General features: G+C 34.8%; 1 protein-coding gene across 9 annotated transcripts in view; it reads left to right on the forward strand.

The window, feature by feature from the left end:
• LOC148861602 (protein ALWAYS EARLY 3-like) overlaps positions 1–18,824 on the forward strand; it is a 54,880-nt gene that overhangs the window by 7,752 nt on the left and 28,304 nt on the right. For 6 of the 9 annotated variants that reach the window (XM_088986386.1, XM_088986383.1, XM_088986387.1 and 3 more), the window contains 5 exons: positions 2,037–2,114; positions 4,929–5,118; positions 8,312–8,574; positions 8,669–9,044; positions 13,443–13,520. In XM_088986386.1, coding sequence (XP_088842512.1) covers positions 2,037–2,114; positions 4,929–5,118; positions 8,312–8,574; positions 8,669–9,044; positions 13,443–13,520 — 985 coding nt within the window. Of the gene's footprint in view, positions 1–2,036; positions 2,115–4,928; positions 5,401–8,311; positions 8,575–8,668; positions 9,045–13,442; positions 13,521–18,824 lie in introns of all 9 variants that reach the window. The other 3 variants (XM_088986380.1, XM_088986381.1, XM_088986382.1) reach the window with 1 other exon arrangement.

Raw genomic sequence — 18,824 nt, forward strand, 5'->3', positions numbered from 1 at the left:
GTAAATATTGTCCTTATTTCTGGCTTAAAAGATGTAGTAGTTTCACTTACAAACTTGAATAGTTTCTCTAGTTTTGTGATGCATTTGAATTTTTGGATGCAGTGACTATTACAGTTGTTATGCTCCATCTTTTCCTGACGTTTGGCAGTGTATTATTAAGATATTTTTTTGCAAATTATTTTCCTTTTTCTTTCACATGTAGAATCCACTAATGAATTTAGACGATTTCTTGAATTTTTCAATGCTGTTCAATATTTAGGGTGGTAAATTAGTTGGATTTGTTATGTGTGATCTTTTTCTTGTAATGTATAGGCAATGACATACTGAGACAATTTGTAAGTTATTCTTCCCTTTCCTTTTGTCCCTTGATGTGTCATGTAGGCTGTAACTGTACCTGCACTTCTAATATATATTTTATAATTGTGACATCCTTATATTTTATTTTATCTATTTTTTTTTCTGTTTTTATTTATAAATTTTAGACCATGAAATTCAACTTAGCTGATGGTAGGCAGGAAGATGTGAAAAACTTCATAACAAAATAAATTTCTAGCTGCCGTTTTTTGATTGCTAATGAGAAGTTAACTACAGATAAATATGAAGGATATACAAGTAAAGGGGTCCTCTTGCCATAGTGTAAGACAATATACAGAAATTCATAAACATGCAGTAAATTGATATTGCAATAATTTCAACAACATTTTTTCCCATTGTTGTAAAACTGACTTATTAATGATAGTAAGAATATAAAGTATATAGCTTATCATCATTTCTATATAATTTACAACATGAGAGCGGGGCTACCAGCGCTAATGTGCTATTCGTCACATTATTTATAAAGAAGTCCCGAAAAAACAGTTTTGATCTAAAGGATATCCACCACACATCAGCCTCTGTTTATTTACCCCTTTACAAGCTGAGGAGTCTAAAAGGGAGTTAAGCAGATTGGAGCCTAAGAAAATACAACTTCCAATCTACGAGTCAAATATCTTCCAATCTATATTTTCTTTACAAAAAAAACCAGCCCGTTGCTGTTCTCCCTTCATCTCCAAGGATTAAAAGTGACCCCAACAGAATTTGTTTTAATTTAAATGATAATTTCCCAACTCAAGGACTTTCTGTTTGCTCCTCAAATTATGGAGTCTGCGAGGAGTTTGCAGATCAGGGTACCCAAAAGCTTCTGCTTCTATATATCATTCTGTGGTAATTGTGGAACTATCTTAATGTATTATTTTATAGTAACATTAATATACTTTAAGTTTATGATGCCTTTAAGTTGCCCTATTTGATCAACTGAGGGGTGGCTCAGTTGGTACGTTAGATAGATTGTTCCAGCGGCAATGCGGATTCAAGTCCCACTACCACTGACTTTAGAAGAGAGTTATTAGTGTTGCTGTGCAAATACCAATAAAAAGTTGTCCTATTTATTCTTCTATGGTAACATGAATGTACTTTTTTTTGAGATAAAGGTAAAGTATTGTTTTAACTTAAATTGTATCACCATTTACAACTATGAGCATGTACAGTGAATCACTATACAAAAATAATGCAGGCAGCAAGGTCATTCTGGCCTGAACATTTCTCAAAGAAAACAACGTTTCAAAGTTATGCATGATGTGGAATGTCTCTGAACTGCTCCTGTGTTGATAAAGAAGAAAGAATTGTCCCCATCACCCTTCTAATCAGCTCATCATATGAGCAGCTCGTCTTCAAAAATCCTTCCAAATGCACCAAGTCACAGCTGCCAATATAGTACTTCATAATTTTCTTCCTCTCCTAATTAAGACCTCTCAACTTCCAATCCTTCAAATGGTCCTAAAGTGATCTTGTCTGGCACCAACTGAAATTTAGGAGTCTGCAGAAATGACTATATAATGAAAATGAATATACTTTCTTAACTTCCGTAATTTGGAAGCTATGTGTAAGGTATTTTTGCAGTTTTAAGTTAAGTTACATTCTTAATGTGTAAATTTGGTATCTACTTGGCTTGTTTTTGGCTCATACAGTTCATTTATTTAGTTCTTCTGGACTTTCAGGCATACTTATCCCTTCCAGAGGGGACAGCATCTGTAGTTGGATTGATAGCAATGATGACTGATCACTACAATGTTTTGGTGGGTTCTCCGTTCTCAAACATGTTTCTTTGGTTCTGTTGTATATTTCTAATTTTCTTCCTTTTATAAGTTTTATTATATGCATGTGGGTAGTATGCCAAAAGCGTTCTTTTCAAGGTGCCAAGGCAAGGCTAGGCGACAGGGGGGCGCCTTGTTGCCTGCCTAGGTTATGGTTTTTTTTTTAAGTAAAAACTACATATCCTATGGTATTTCCCTAGGTTCCATGACCATCTTTCTTTAATAACTATACTTAATTTTCATAAGAAAATTATAAGCTTCATGTTTAAGTAGAAAATCAACATATTTATGAGAAGAAAAAGAAGAAAGAAAAGAAAAGCCAAAAAATATAGGGGCTAAACCTCTACTTTTGTTATAGGAAAAGAAGAAAAGAAAAGGTGGAAGAGGAAGAAATGTGTTGATTAGACAAAATTTTAAGTTATTCCCTTACTTATTGGTTCGGATTTTGAAGTCTTTGAGGGTTCAATAATCAATACAGCAGTTAGCAATGTTTGTGTTGATTAAATGCTAAAAAATAAGAAAATAATAAAAATAAATTAGTTTATAAACACAAAAAAATGAATATTTTTGTTTAATAATGTCTATTTTATAATTATAATCTCAAAAAATAAACAATATAAAAGTATTTTATTACACAGTATACAAGACTGCTTGGCGACTGGGCGAGGCGAGCCTCCAAGGGCACCTTGTCACCTAGGCGTTGCCTTGACAACTATGGCTAAAAGTTTTACATTTCTAGTGCTGAATTCTAGTGAATTTGGTTGGTTATTTTGTTTTTTTTTTTCCAAATAAAACAATGGAGAAAAGAAATACCATTGTTCTTTTCTATATCTTCATTAGGTAATCCTGTACTTTCAGAGATTGGTGTAGTTTCAGGATAGTAATTGTGAATCTATGGGTATTGTTAGATCTATAGTGGAGCTCTGTTCCTAGTTTAAGGTTTCAGAATGTCTGTCTCCATGGTTTTCAAGGGACTGATTGTTGAATGGACCCTCAAATTGAAATAGTTGGGTTAGTGGACTTATCCACAGGCCCTTGGATGTCATGTTATTGGATAATATGGAATTGCCTTATGTTCTAGATCAGGTCTGCTGATTTGATGGCTCATTTACTGGGGATGGACCATTGAGGATTGGTCTTGATGTAGATGGTTTTCATCAATCCTTGACTAAATCTCAGAAGAAGTCCAAGAGAAAGATGGAAAAGACTGTTTATGGTAAAAGTCCAACTTATGGGCAAAAATCTCTTAATTTCTTCTAATCCAACCATTGAGTTAGCTTGAAATTTGAATATTTTAAAGCTTAAGAAGTGTACAGGAAACCCTGCAAATCTCAAGCTAATTAGACTACAGGAAGATTAAGGGAGGTTAACATTGCTGGCTGGATTTCTATGATTGTCAACAGTTGGTGAAAATTGAATCAAATATTTGACCAATAGGCCCCAACTAGGGTTGTTCAAGTTTTATGTTAATTGGCTTAGTAGTTACTAGTTAGTGCATCATAATTTGTTTTTTGGTTAGGGGAAAATAAGATCTGTTTTTTTCTTTGTTCTTCAATTAAGGGTATTTTGGGGAGTATAATTGGTAGAGTTTGGTGTCTTTTAGTGGTGCCCAATGACCAAGGGTGGTTTAGGTACTTAACATTTCATGTTTTGTAGGGTTTTAGGAGGCTATAAAGTCTACCAACATTGTTCATATGCATTGTTCATCTTATTATCATTGAACCGTTTTGGTTTTCAGCAATAAGGGAGTTGAGTTTCATTTATTGTTGTCTCTAGTTGATTGTTGTTGAGAACTGATTTTTCTATTCTAATCTTCTTCTAGTGATCACTGTAGAATTCTTCTTCTTCCACTATTTTTGTGGTAGTTTGCAATTTATGGTTACATTTGTTGGTTCATAGCTCTGGTTTATTTGTTTATTATTATTATTATTATTATTTTACGTGGATCTAGAGAGGATGTTTGATTACTTAGAGCCTATTGAGGATAGAAAGCAAAGGTTGTGGCTATTCACTTGAAAGGTTATGCTTTGTTATCGTGTCAATAATATCCAAATTCTGAGATTTCATGTAGGTGAGGGGATTAGGAGAAAATTCAGACCTGGACCAAGATAGAAATGGTGGGGTCAACTTTTTTCCCTTAAACTATGAAAAGATGCTATTTCAGCAGTATCATAAAATTATAGTAAGGTTTTAGGACAGTTAGGTGGCAAGTGTGGGGTCACTTTTTTCCTTGATGGCAAGTGTGGTTTGTAGGTATGTTGATAAAAGATACTGTTATCATTGTTGTTTCCTGAATTTGCTGAGTGTTGCATGTAGATGGTATAGTTGTCACTGGTATTCTATTTCAAAAAGGAAGAACATGGTTCTTCAGTAAAGATAAAATTCTGACTTTTTAATTGCCAACTGAACTTTGTTGCTTTTAATTTATCACTTTATCAGTTCTATCCGTTTAAGAACATTTTATGTTTTTACTTGGGACATAATTTCTTCTTCATAATCTTTTATTTTTAATCCTTTACCATCTTTTCCCAGAAGCAATAGTAGAAATTGCAACTGTCTGCACTTTGTTCTTTTTTCTTTTTAACTTTTTTGATACACTAATGACTTAAAAGTTGAGACTAGTATTTCCATTCTGTATGATCCAATTGTGGGATTGATGTAGTTTAGCACATAAATAAAGCATCTGTAGTTTATGCTGCATTTACTCTTCTACATGCATTGGGATAGCAATGTAGCTGTTTTTTTTTTTTTTTTGGGAAAGCCTGAATTTAGAGTCATGACATTGTGAATTGGCAGGAAGGAAATGATAGTGAACGTGAAAGCAATGATGTGTCAGAAACATCTCGAAAGCCTCAAAAGCGTGGTCGGGGAAAAGTTCGAGATAATGTTTCAAAGGGATCAGATAGATATCTTTCAGATTTGTTGCATTCCCAGTCTGCATCAAGTTATGGGTGCTTATCATTATTGAAGAAGAGACGCTCTGGTGGTAAAAGTCTGAGAATTAAAATAGAGTTCAATCTTCTCAATTTGTTTAAAGAATACATATGCTTATCTGATTTGTGTGTCTGTGTAGAACTTAACCTTTTCTTCTCACTTTTGCATTATAAATCAGGAAAGATACTTTGTGTTTTTCTTCATATTTTTGGTACTCCTACGTGTTGTATGTGGAATTTGACTTTCAGTTCAGGGAATAAGCTACTTTCCTGCCATGGAAATGGGGAGGGAGGATCAGGACAGAGCCATTACAAGGCCTCAATAGTGTTGAAATGTGCGTTAGATGACTTACAGTATTTTAATCATCTTGTACAGTATCAAATTATACAAGGCCTCAATAGAGTTTAGGTTGCACCTAAACTCTTATGTAGTGTTCTTTACTTCTCATTTCTGTTCCTTTTCATCTTCCTAAACCTAATCACATCAATATACAAACACAAGTTTGTAAGTATCTTGTTTTTTTGGAGCCTAGGAAGGAGTCCTAGGTTTTTTCCCAAAAAATCTGAAAGAAACCAGAGTTTGTAGTTTCTGATTAGTTGATGCTATCTAGGATTCATTCAAGTTAGCACTTAGGTATTTTTATTTTCGTATAGTTTTCTGAAGCTATAAAACCAAGCAACATCTCATTCTTTGGAGGAAGCAAATGCCCACCTCCTCTCTTTATTTTAGTTTTTTGGGATAATCTCTTGGCTTGTTATTTTCATTTGTTCTGTTCGTTGTTTTTTGATGGAGACAAATGTGTTATTAGGTTTCTGAAAGGGATGGTGCCTTCTATTGTTGATTCCAAGCAAAATTTGGATCCTAGGTTGATTGCCGTTTCGGTTAGGTGTTAAGTCTAGGCAAGGGTGTTATTAAGTCTAAATTCAATTGTAGTCTTGACAAGATTGGCATGATTAATATCTATGCTCAGCTCATGGTGTTCTTTTTCTTTCTTTTCTCTTCTTTTCTTCTATTAAAAATTTAATCAAATCAATCTACAAATGTAAATAGTACATTCTCATAAGAGGTTTATATTTAAATCTTATGTCTGAGTCCTTTTTTGAAAAAAAATTATGATTTTTGTTTGAATCATATGATTGATCTGTAAATCTTTCAATTTATATGATTCACTGGATTCAAATAAATTCAATTAAGAATTAGTTCTATACTTTTGTCATTTTTTGTTTATATTTAGTTTTGTCAAGGTATACTTATTTTAAAGGCCTTACTAGAAAATGATTTATTTACATTTTTTAAGATCAGACACTGAGTTTATTTTCCATCATTTGTAGGTTAAAGGGTTATTGTATGTAGGTTATTTGTTTTTCAAGTCAAACTTGATTATACCATCTTAGGTTTCTGCTGTACAAGTGGTTTTACGTACATATATGTTAGATATGGTTTAGAAATAGGGTTTTATATATTATCTTTTTAGTATATCTATATCTAATTTTTTGCTAATTTGTAACAAATAGAAATAATCTTACAATTTACGATATAATTCATGATCCGATTCAGTCCAACTTTCTCTACAATTTGCAATACGACTACGGTTTTGATAACATTGACTAGAACCATCTAAACTAGGTTATTTTCCCAATGGATTCTACTGTTTTCACATTAAAGGGCAAAAATGTGCATAAGCTGTCCATATTATTACAAGAGGAGGATAAAAGATTTTGCGTTCATGAATTTACTATGCTCCCATTTATACAAAAGGAAATCTTTTATCTTGAAAGGGGATATTTTTTTGCTTCCTCTCCCAATGTGGGATTCTAAAACTATGCCTTTAAATAGAAAAATGAAATAATAAAATGTATGTTCTCTATTATCACACACATCATCATATAGATTTTTTTCTCTCCTCTTTCTCTCTGCTCCTAAGCCTCCAATCCCCATGCATTAGCCACCTGTTACTACTCACCATATAGAGAATTCTATAAAGTTGACCTTATAAGCTAAAGATATTACAGGGCTGCCCCATATGATTCTCTTAGCCTACTATTATGCAGAAATATATGATCTATTATAAAATAAGAAATGATTTGAGCTCCCATAATTTAATGATGGATATGGCACTGAACAGAATGGAATGGTGAAACAAGATTCATGAAGCTAGCCCCTTGTAATAAGAAAAGTGATCTGTTACAAGTTGAAGGGGCAAGAAGAGCAAGGGGCATACTGAAAAGGATTTGGGTGGAAGTAATAAGAAATGGTTTAAGTGCCCATAATTTAACAATGGATATGACACAAAACAGATATAAATGGTGAAACAGTAGCTGACCCCTTGGGGCTTGGGAGAAGGCCCAATTGGTGTTGGGGACTCACTGTTTGCAGAAATTATGGCTTTGATGGAAGGTGTGAAAAGGGCTCAGGGACTAAATGTTAACAGGCTGATCATTGAAAGAGACTCTAAAGTGATAATAGGTTGGTTGGGGAAGGAAGGTGATGGATTGTGGACATACGTTAATGAATGGAGACACTTCACTTGGCTAACTTAGGGTATGGAGGTGCTGAGGTGAGAGTGCAATTGGTAAAACGATGTGCCAATTCATTTGCAGATGCACTTGCTAAACAAGGGGTGGGAAGGAATCAGTTACTTTGGGCTACCTTGTGATGTTGTATCTACTTGGGGGAGAGTTAAGAGAGTTTACCTCCCCCCATCATTGTAATTGGTTATTTCCTTTAATGAAATTTACTGTTGTTGATAAAAAATGATTTTCAGTTATTTATCAAAAAAAATGATGATGATATTGTATTAGAACTGTACATGCTCATATATGTTATATATGTATGTATATGTATATTGTATCATATAGCACTCTCCAACTACGTTCTTGATTCTAAAACTTTGGGGCTTTTCTAAATTGCTGCTCCAGTGGTTTGATCCCATTCTATGCTTCTGATCCACCACACAATCTGGATACTTGGAAATGTACATACCCATTAAATACCTAATATTAAGAGTTGATATTTTATAATGATTTAAATAGCTGTAGCAAAGAAGAAGTCAATGATTAGTTGCAAGTCTTGGTTTAATTATCATACGCTTCTTGGTTCATTTTCTTTATGTCAGCTCAAGGTGATGGCGAAATTTATCAAATTTCATATAGCTTTTTTATTATTATTATTTTCGAAACAATAATGGTTGAATATAGGAATTTGAGGCTTAACATTTGCAGCTTTTGCTCTTTAATCTTTTGTAGGTAGTCGACCTTGGGCTGTTGGTAAGAGGACACCTCGCTTCCCTGTTTCACATTCATATGATAAAGATGACAGGGAAAAGCATGTCTCATCAAATAAACGAGGCATGAAACCAGAGATTGATGCTAATGACGATGAAGTTGCCCATGAGGTAGCATTAGCATTGGCAGAGGCTTCACAAAGAGGAGGTTCTCCTCAAGTTTCTCAAACACCAAATAGAAGAGAGTCCATGAGGCCTTCGCCTGTTCAGAATGGTGAAAGGATGGTAACTAGTTACATGTACTGTTTGTTATGTTATTTTCATGTTAATATTATTAAATGATGAACTTAATGATATAAAACTTGTCCATGGATCTTAGCACGCCGAGTCAGAGATGGCTAGTGCAAGACTTACTGGTACTGGAATGGATGAAGATGGTTTGGAAGATAGTTTAGGAAGCAAGGAAGCAGAGAACGGAGATTTTTCTAGGGATACAGGTAATCAGATAGATGCAGAAGGTGCTGGTACAATTGAAGTTCAATGGCAACAGAAGAAATTTCATGGAAGGAAGCTGAAAGTTGAAGAAGTTGAGACCAATCATTTTGATGATATTAGGGAAGCATGTAGTGGTACTGAAGAAGGAATTAGTTTGGGTACTGTCAAAGGGAGGGCTGAAACTGAAGTTACAGATGCTAAGATCCAGAGGTCCTCTCCTCAGCGTCCAAGAAAAAGAAGCAGACAACTTTTCTTTGGAGGTATAATAATTCCTTTTAGGCTTCTATGTTCTTTATGCAACTTATATTATTGAATGTTTCTAAATGTTGAAGATGTGCTCCTGCTAGTATTAGCTTTCCATTTTGTCTGGTTATTAGATGTTACTTAGAAACCATTGTGGTTTGTGTAGAAAAGCACAGAAAGTTTATTTAAGGAAAGTTTTGATTTTGTTATCTGCTTTGATGAATTTTTTTGGAACTTAATTTGACTAAGCCATTGTAACAGCCATTTGAAATTACCAGGATATTTTCAATGCTTGATGGATCCTAAAGAAAGGAACATGGCTTCTAGAAATTCTGGACAAGTAATGAAGAAGATAATAAAAAATCTTGACAACTAACATACCACAAAGTTGCCAACAAATGCGGTCTTGGCAAGCAACACCAGTTAAATTAGTACCCTTAAATGGGAAGTTCATTTAAAGAATTCTGAAAAGCGAAATCAGAAATACAAAAAGTGTCTTGGTGAGCAAGATCAATTGGACTAGCATCAGGAAAACTCAAATTTTATTTATTAGTATCCACCTCCTTGCAGCAGAAATCCCCTTGTCTTTGAACTTGTACACTGACCTTTTATATTCTACTTACAACTAAATTTCTTATTGACTGTCAGTTAAATTTCAATTTTATTTCTGTACTGGCTGCAGGGGTATTTTCATCTTTTTCCTTGAAGTTATATGCCTATGAGTGCTCTTCTCCTCTTTTCATATTAAATACTTTCTACTTTTTCTATTTTCTTCTGTTTTTTTCTCTCTTCTTGAATCAAATTTGTTTTTTTTACTCACAAATAACAAGATGGTATCAAAGCTAGAAGAAGAAAAATGACTCTAATGATGATAAAGATGTTGATAACAATAAGATCTGAACTGTTACATTCTTTTGGTGTTTTATTCTTCCTCGTGATATTGTTTTTGGTCAGCTTTTATTTGGTTCTTGTTTGGTTTCTTTTGCTTGTCCAATCTCCCCCTTGTGAGTTTTGTTAGTTTGATTTCCTTATTCTAAATCTTTGCCTCTCGTATTTTAATATAAATAGCAAGTTGAGATTTTACTATAAATTGTAAGTGTATGAATTACTATGAATGGTAATTTTGTTTTCCTGAAATAGTAATCATGTGTCATCCTTAAATTACCTGATCTTTAGAAGTTATTTTTTTGGAGAACTTTTTAGATTTTGATGCCTAGGATGGTGTCCTAGAGATTTTGACTAATATTCCAAGGACAATTATGGATCTTCTTCAAATTTAGTCATGGTCATCCATTGCCCATTTTTTTTAATTATAAAAAAAAATTTAATCGTGGTCATTGGAGATTGTTTTCTCAATGGTGCTTTGACATTGTTTGGTAACTTGAAGTAGGGAGTGATAAAGATATTTTCTATGAAGTAGGGAGCAAGTGCCTGCCTCTTCCCTCTCTCTATTTTAGTGCCAACTTATATTAGGGATATCTTTGCAGTGGTTTGTGGTTTTAATTCCTGGTTTCTCAGCTAATAAGTGGTGGAGATATTATCTATTCATACACTGCCTGGTTCTAGATGATTTTTTGGAGAATGAATTAAAGGCTTGTTAGTTTTGAGAAAGGAATCTTGAAACTTTGTCCAAAAATCAATGAGAACCAGAGAGAATTCCTGGGTGAGCTCATGCCAGTTTGGACCAGTAAATTACAAGGAGACTTGAAGAGATTGGTTAATTCAGATTGGATTGCTTGTTTCTTGATGAATTTTGGACTTCCTATAGGGGCAGTTTTTCTACCCATGGAAGATTCTTGCAGTTCTTCCTAAACTTTAAGAAGAATTAGAGAACCTAGTTCAACTTATAGGTGATCAATCAAACTCTTTCAGTAGTGACACTTTGACTTTGGAGGATTGCTTATAACCTAATTAAGAGGGTGGCTGTGTTAGAGAAGTGATCTAGAGACTCCGGAGTGAGCTACCCACTTTACTCTCTTTTTTCCTGGTGATTAGGGGTGTCAATGGTATTCAAAAATCCGATTTCGAATTCGAGATTTGATGTAATTGAATTGAATTCGGATAATTCGAATATCGTAATCAGTCGGATTTCGATATCCTATTCATTTTGATTAGCTAATTGGATTCAAATTCAGATATGGCTTGATTCTATTCGATAAGTATCCAAATTCGCCCGATTATTTAATTCTTATATTTAATATATAAAACATTTAAATGTTTTATATAATTTATTTATAATAATTAAATTATATAAATAATTTATATATTTATATAAATGAAATATTTATTAATTACCTAAAATAATTAATTGGTCGAACATGAAACGAATCGAATATTCGAATATTTAATCGAATTCGAATATTAATTTTCAATACCCATCGGGTATCGATTTTTCTAATTGGATTCAAATTCAGATATTGCCTGATTTGATTCGAATTCGATCTGTTTACACCCCTACTTGTGATGCTAGTAGTGATTTCTACCCTAAAATCAATCTTGGGTAGGAACCTTTTTTACAAACATCCTAGTGAAATTGTTTTTGATATTTTTGGAAGACAAGGTTGGTTATTTGTGGAGTTGTGGAATCTACAAAGAATGACTATAAGCTTGGTGCAGAAGCATGGGTGGTTTCTAGTGGTGTTGGGGGGAGCCCTAACATATGGGTGTGGTGAAGGAACTAGATCCTACAGACACTATATATGCTAAAAGGGTCCTGGAGAATTTCATGAGTGTATCTTGGTTCTTTGGCTTTATGCTTCTACACATTAGTAGGAATATGTTGTGATGTACAGGGTGATGCATGTTGTTGACCTGTTCCATTGTTTTAGGTACCAAGTTTCTTTGTACCTTGTGCCTATCAAAAAATGTTTCTTCGTACCATGCATGTGTTTAATAGAATTCTTGAAAAGATATATATTTTTTTAAGGCGGATATGAGTCTTTGTTATGGGTCATTTATTTATTTTTGTTTGTTATTATAATTTTGCATTATTTCTTTCTAGGCAAGCTAGCTGGTGGTAGCTTGAGGGAGAGTGTTGACTATCATAGTTATTTTTTCGTTTTATTGCTGTTTTAATGTTGACTATCATAGTTATTATATTATTGCATTATCTATCTATCTGTATGAATGCTGTTCTTGTCCTTATCTTCTACTTCTCATACCAGTTACTTCCTAGTTTTTCTCTTCTTGAATCAAATCTGATTCGTTACTCCCAAACAACAAGACTTCTTATTTCTTATTTAAATTTTTGATGGATGACATTAGAAGTTTTGTAACACTAAGAAAAAAGTCCAGTAATGTTATCACATCTTCTTTTAGGTTATAACACAGTGAAAGCTCCAAGATAAGCCCATAGATATGTCAACATGAGGGAATGTAAACATATCAGTTTTGTAGTTGTATTTCAAAGTAATATAATATGGTGAATTGATTTGAAACAATTGGAATGTAGCAGTAAGAAAAAAGACCAGTAAAGTTGTCACATCTTCTTATAACACAATGAAAGCTCCAAGATAAGCCCATATATATGCTAAAATGAGGGAATGTAAAGTTGTAAACATATCAGTTTTGTAGCTGTATTTCCAAGTAACATAATATGTTCAGTTGATTTGAAACAATTGGAATGTAGTATGATTAACCTTGATTGTCTCATTCCTGTCCTGACATGAAACCTCCAATTATGCTTACAGTTCCTGCAGACTAAATTATATGGTTATGTGATGGATGAACCTCCTTATGGACAAACAATCGGTGATATAAGTATGTAGATTCAGTTAGGACAAGTTTGTAGTGTGTTGGCCTTTAGTCTTGTTCATGATCTAAGGTGTTCTAAGAAGTTCTATCTTTATTGATGTTGTATTCGTTGAAGTTCCTACCAACTTGAATGTTTGGGCTTCTGAGGTGGATGATGGATTATGAGTGTACCTCACTGTTAGAGTGATACCCAAATTGGTAATGATTTGCATATGTTATCCTTCAATGTTTTGTTCTCTCTGGTACTGAGATTAGCCAACATTAGATGGTCACACTTTTTAGATAGGGTGTGCTTAGAAGCGATTATTCAATTGTCCTGATATATCAATGTGATTGCTGATATTCTTTATGTGCCTGTTCTTAGGTTTTCTTCTTAAATTTCCTCCTATTTTTTTGATCAATTGGGTTTTTCTTCTTCTGATAAAATTTCCTTTCTGTATACTATAAAATGCATTTTTGATGGTGATTATGTTTATTTTTCTTATATAAAAATTTACTAGCAATGCAATTTTACGATGTGAAGCTTTTAGTAATCTTTTTGTTGATAAACAATACTATCTCTTTTTTTTGTGTTCCATTCCATTCATTCTAATATTGCGAGCATTTAGAATAATGCCATTCTCAGTATTCTTATTCTCTATTCCTGCCTTACTTTTTGATAGATGATAGCTCAGCCTTGGATGCTCTGCAAACTTTGGCAGATTTGTCTTTGATGATGCCATCATCTACAATTGAAAATGGTAAACAATTTCTGCTTCTATTCTTTAATATCTTAAAGTAGTCTTTTTGGACATGTTATTGATTTTGTTATTTATATGAGAGTGTAGCTGTTTAGGAAGACATTGTGCAATGTTGGAAATGGCAAAAGATGCTTCTTGTGCAAAAGGCATCTTTTGCCCCTTATCCTGCTGAAAGAATAATAAAAAGCTATGCAATGTTTCACAAATGGAGAATTGAGAGAGTGGTTATTAGACTGGTTCAAGAAACTGCACCGTTGCGCCAGAATGGATTTTCTTTCTTATTGGCCCAGCATTCTTGCATGTAAAAAAGCTAAAATTATGTGGACTGTTATTCCTAGATTTAGGTGCAAGTTTCTGTTGTCTCTGGGGTTGGGCATTGGGGGTGATTGAATTGTACTAAGAGAAAAGTAACTTCATTGTTATAAGGGGTATTACGAAAGGAAATGGAAAAGATACTAACAAGCTTATGGATCCAAAAAGTTTATGAGATATACTGGAAGAAACAAAATCACAATGCCAATGTTTCAAATTTTTACCCCAATCTTTTTAAGATAAATCATTCACATGTGCTTAGTCTCTTTCAAAATCAGTGCTGGGTCCATGATGATTATATATTTCTGCAAATCCTTGTAAAAGGCTCTTCTAAAAAATTTTTCTGCTTCTAAACTGCCCAAATGATGGCAACCATTGTAATTCTCTCTAGTATCTTTTATGTTTAAAGCTTATGTGTGCATGAAATTATATGACCATGTTGGACTTTTTCCATTGTTAGTGAACTTGTTCCATCTCCTGTGCCATTCTACCCTGATAGAAAGTTGCATAGGATGTTAATCAAATTTGAATTTTTGCATTATTGTTGTTTTTTTTTAATAGTAAAGGACAAATTTTTAAAATAAAAAGGAGGATATGAGATCAGGTAATAAAGAAATGACCTGGGAAAAGGAAGAAAATAAAAGGTAATAACAATCACTCCAAACAAAAGAGCACACTTTCCTTCTAAACCAGACCCTGTTAGAACAAGTTATCAAAACATGCAAATGTGAATACCCCAAATTTCTAGAGTAAAAAGCACCCAACAGATTGTATGGAAAATGAATACAAAGGAAGCATGGCAACCACAATTCTACAACAAGGTATGAAGGTACAAAAACGGAAATTCAGAAAATTGACTCCAAAAGATACAATTCATATACTCCATCGGCATCAACAAGGAGCATCAATAAGCACTTTCTTATGACAAACTTCTCAAGTTGCTGTGAATTAAACATCTCACCATCATCTAAATCATATAGGATATAATTAGAGAAGCATTACAGGTGATTAGTGAACAGACCTATTTTGTATTGGGGGATCATCCCCTATGAAGGATGAATGGTAGATAGAGACTTAGAGTGTCTGAAATTGGGATTAGGTAGCTAGATCTAGCATGTCACATGAAAATAGGTGCTTTGGACATTTTTTTGTTGTAATTATTATTATTTTTTTACATATCAATATTGTTTCTATTTGAAAGATAGTATAATTGGATGGCTGGGTGTCTGTGTGCATGAGTTCTAGGAGATTTGTTTTTGGCTAGAGAGGTTTAAGGCAGGGGGACCCACTCCGTCCCTTCTTGTCCCCTTAGTAGCAGATATACTTAGCAGGTTAATAGCTAGGGTGGATAGGTGCAATTTCTTTATAATGTAGGGTGGGTAGGCAAAGAGTAGTTATTACACATTTACCGTTTGCATTTGATATAATGTTGTTATGTGGTGGAAGTTGTGAGTAACCTTAGATTGGTGATTAGTGTATATGAAAGTGCCAAAATTGGGAGTCAATTGAAGAGTTATTTTTTGGTTGGGATAAACATGGTGGAGAGGGAAGTGATTAACGTAGCAGAAATATTAGGATGTGGTGTGGACACATGACCCTTGAAATACCTAGGTTTTTCTTTAGGTGGAAACCCAAGGAAAACTAGCTTTTGGAATCTAGTCTTTAAAAAGATTTTCTAGGAAGTTAGCTATGTGGATTAGTTGGGAAGAGATACCTAGATCATGTCCCTGACTAATTTGCCTATTTAGTTTCTACAATCTGGATCCCGGTGCAAGTTGCTAGGAAGATTGAGAAAGTTATGAGAGATTTACTTTGTGAATTGGGAATACAAAAAGGAACATTTGGTGAAGTGGGTGGTAGTGAGGTAATGAGTAAGAGCATAGAACACGGAGGACCAAGGTTTGGGAACTTGGTTTTTAGAAATGTAGCACTATTGGTATTGGTCAAATGGCTGGTGGAGGCTACCTCTTGAATAGGATAGGTTGTGGCATAAGGTAATTGTGAGTATTCATGGGATGGTGGATAACAGTTGGGATGTTAACTTGTCTCCTAGGGTCACTTTGGCCTCCCCTTGGAAAGTTATATATGGTATCTTGCCTACCTCTTTCAGTTCCATTAACAAAATCTTGTTTTGGGAAACCTTTAGCTGGCTGAGACCTTATTTAAGGATCGTTCCCTAGTCTGTAAGTTGAAAATCCCACCTGCAATAATCTGAAATAAAAGAAAAAGAAAACGAGAGAGAAGATTGAAGGAGATGGAGGAAGAAGATGGAAGAAAGGGAATGAGGAGAGAGAGTAGTTCGATCCTCTCTTCAGCCACCCAATAATAGACAATTACATGGTTACCCTTAGTAGGGTGGCCAGCACTATAGACAATATCAAAAGGGGGAAAAAGGCTCATAACTAAGGCCCACTACTAATAAACATAAGTCCTAAACATAACTTTAAGAGAAAAAGAAACTAAGGCTCATTTGGCCCATCATCTCTACACTTTATTCCCTTTCCTCCTACAAGTTGACCTATTTCTGAGCCTTGCATGCCCATCTTGTCTTGGGTGATTTAGTGATTAGGAATTTTGGATTTAGAAGAGACCTTAGGGATGGGGAACTTGCTTCAATGATTGTTATTGATATCTTGATGGAGTATCACTCTCTTTCTTGGACAGCCTGTCCATTAGGTCTTTTTTACATGTGCTTTCTTTTTCTATGTTCTCTTACCTTCCCACAACCTTGCTTCTCTCTTTCCGGTGAAAGAAGTTTGGAGTAGATCATTGCCTCACAAAGGGTTTTTTGTTGTTTAGTGTTACTTGAGAAAATAAACACTTGTGACATGCTTCTAAAGAGAAGAGTGATTTGGTGCCTCCCCATAATAAGTATCCTTTGCAATGCAATAGGTGAATACCTCATCAGGATGTTGCTAGTTTCTTCAGGAGAGTGATAGCAGATTCTTCAACTTTCAGACCTATAACCCAAGAGCAATGGGTTCCACCAAATAGCATCATGGTTAAGTTAACGATTGGAAGCTCACTTGGTAATCCAGAGCGCTCTGGAATTGGGTGAGTATTTAGCAATAATAAGGGTGTTATTTTGTCATTGTATTTAGGATCAATTGGCTATGGTGACTCATTGAAGGCAGAGGTGATAGCAGTATTGCAATATTTGAGACTAGGTAAGCAACGAAATTTCAGAATGATTGAAGTAGAAGGAGACTCCAAACTCCTGGTGAGCTGATTAAACAATAATGGTAAAGGAGTTTGGGTCTATAGACAATCTATGATGGGAAATTATATGGCTAGCAAGGGAAAAAAAAAGATGAGTGAAGTCGAAAGACTTAGGTGTGGTGTGGATTATAAAAGAGGAGGCACAGGACAGAAGGAGAGAAAGCTGGGTTAAATTAAGTTGAGTCATTTGGGCCTTTTTACTTAGTTTTCCATGAAGATAATCAGTTGGAATGTGAGGGGGATTGGGGAGTTCAAGAAAAAGAAGCGCAATTAGGGAAGTCCTTAGGAAAGAGAAACCAACCATTTTCTTAATTCAAGAGTCAAAGCTGACAAAAGCTGACAAAGGTGGATAGAAGATGGGTGAGGAGTGTTTGGTCAGCTAGAGAGTTAAGTTGGGTGTTTACACAATCATGGGGAGCATCAGGAGGCATCATTACAATATGGAAGAATGAAGAGATGGATTGTACTGAAGAACTAATTGGCAATTTTACAGTAACAATCAAATTGAGAAGGAAAGAGGATGGTTTTGAGTGGACCTTAACCAATGTCTATGGACCTAACTTGTGTAGGGAGAGGGATGGTTTTTGGATGAGCTTGCAACCGTTAGGGGTCTTTGTAATGGACCGTGGTGTTTGGGGGGGTGATTTCAATGTCATAAGATTCCTAAATGAGACTACCAATCCAAACTATAGGGTCATCTCTAGCATGAGAAAGTTCATCCTTTTTGTGGACTCATATGGATTGAGAGAGCTACCTTTGTTGCAAGCAAACTTCACTTGGTCCAATTTCCAAGAACCCTTATGTTGTTAATTAGATAGATTCTTATTCTCTTCAGATTTCAAATCTGCGTGGAGGGGATTAGCAGTAAAGGCTCTCCCTAGACCTACCTCAGACCATTGTCCAGTTAGGTTATCCCAAGAAAACTTAGGAGGGGGGTCATGTCCTTTCCGGTTTGAGAACATGTGGTTGCTCCATCCTGGTTTTATAAAAAAGGTTTAACTATGGTGGGAAGAAGACCAAGTGGAATTCAGGTGGAAAGGATACAAGTTTTAAAAGAAGCTACATGCCTTGAAATCTAGAATCAAAGCTTGGAATAAGGAGGAATTTGGAAGAGTGGAAGAAAGAAAAGAGTGGATTGTCAATAGAATTCTAGAAATTGATGGAGGTGTGGCAGAGAGGAGATTGATAGCAGGAGAGAGGGAAAGCGTTGGAAGCTGAAACAGGAGTTGCAGAAAATCATAAGGAAGGAGGAGATAAGTTGGAGACAAAAATCTAGGTGTAAAAATCTATCTAGGTGTAAGTGGTTGAAGGAGGGAGATGGGAATACCAATTTTTTTCATACCTTAGCAAATGGTAGGAAGAGGAAGAATTTTGTGGGGAGGCTGGAATGTAATGGGGAAGTGATTACAAGTGAGGAGGAGATAACAAGAGCCTTTGTGGAGCATTTCAAATCCATTTATGACGGCTCAAGAAGAGAAAGAGAAGAAATTCCTGACCTTGATTGTCTCCCAGGGAATAGGGTTTTGATGGATCCGCTAGAAAAGAATTTTGAAGTCCAAGATGTAAAAGATGCTATTTTTTCAATGGAAAGATCTAAAGCCCCAGGCCCAGATGGTTTCACGGTGGCCTTTTACCAAGATTGCTGGGATATTATTGGTGGTGATTTAATGGAGGTCTTCTTGGAATTCTTTGAGAGAGGCAAGATAAATTCGGGTGCCAATGCTACTTTCATAGCTCTGGTTTCTACAAAGGTAAATGCAAACCACCCAAAGG

This window comes from Nelumbo lutea, chromosome 4 (genome assembly GCF_056320005.1).
Source record: "Nelumbo lutea isolate HS-2025 chromosome 4, American lotus-T2T, whole genome shotgun sequence".
NCBI classification, from domain to species: domain Eukaryota; kingdom Viridiplantae; phylum Streptophyta; class Magnoliopsida; order Proteales; family Nelumbonaceae; genus Nelumbo; species Nelumbo lutea.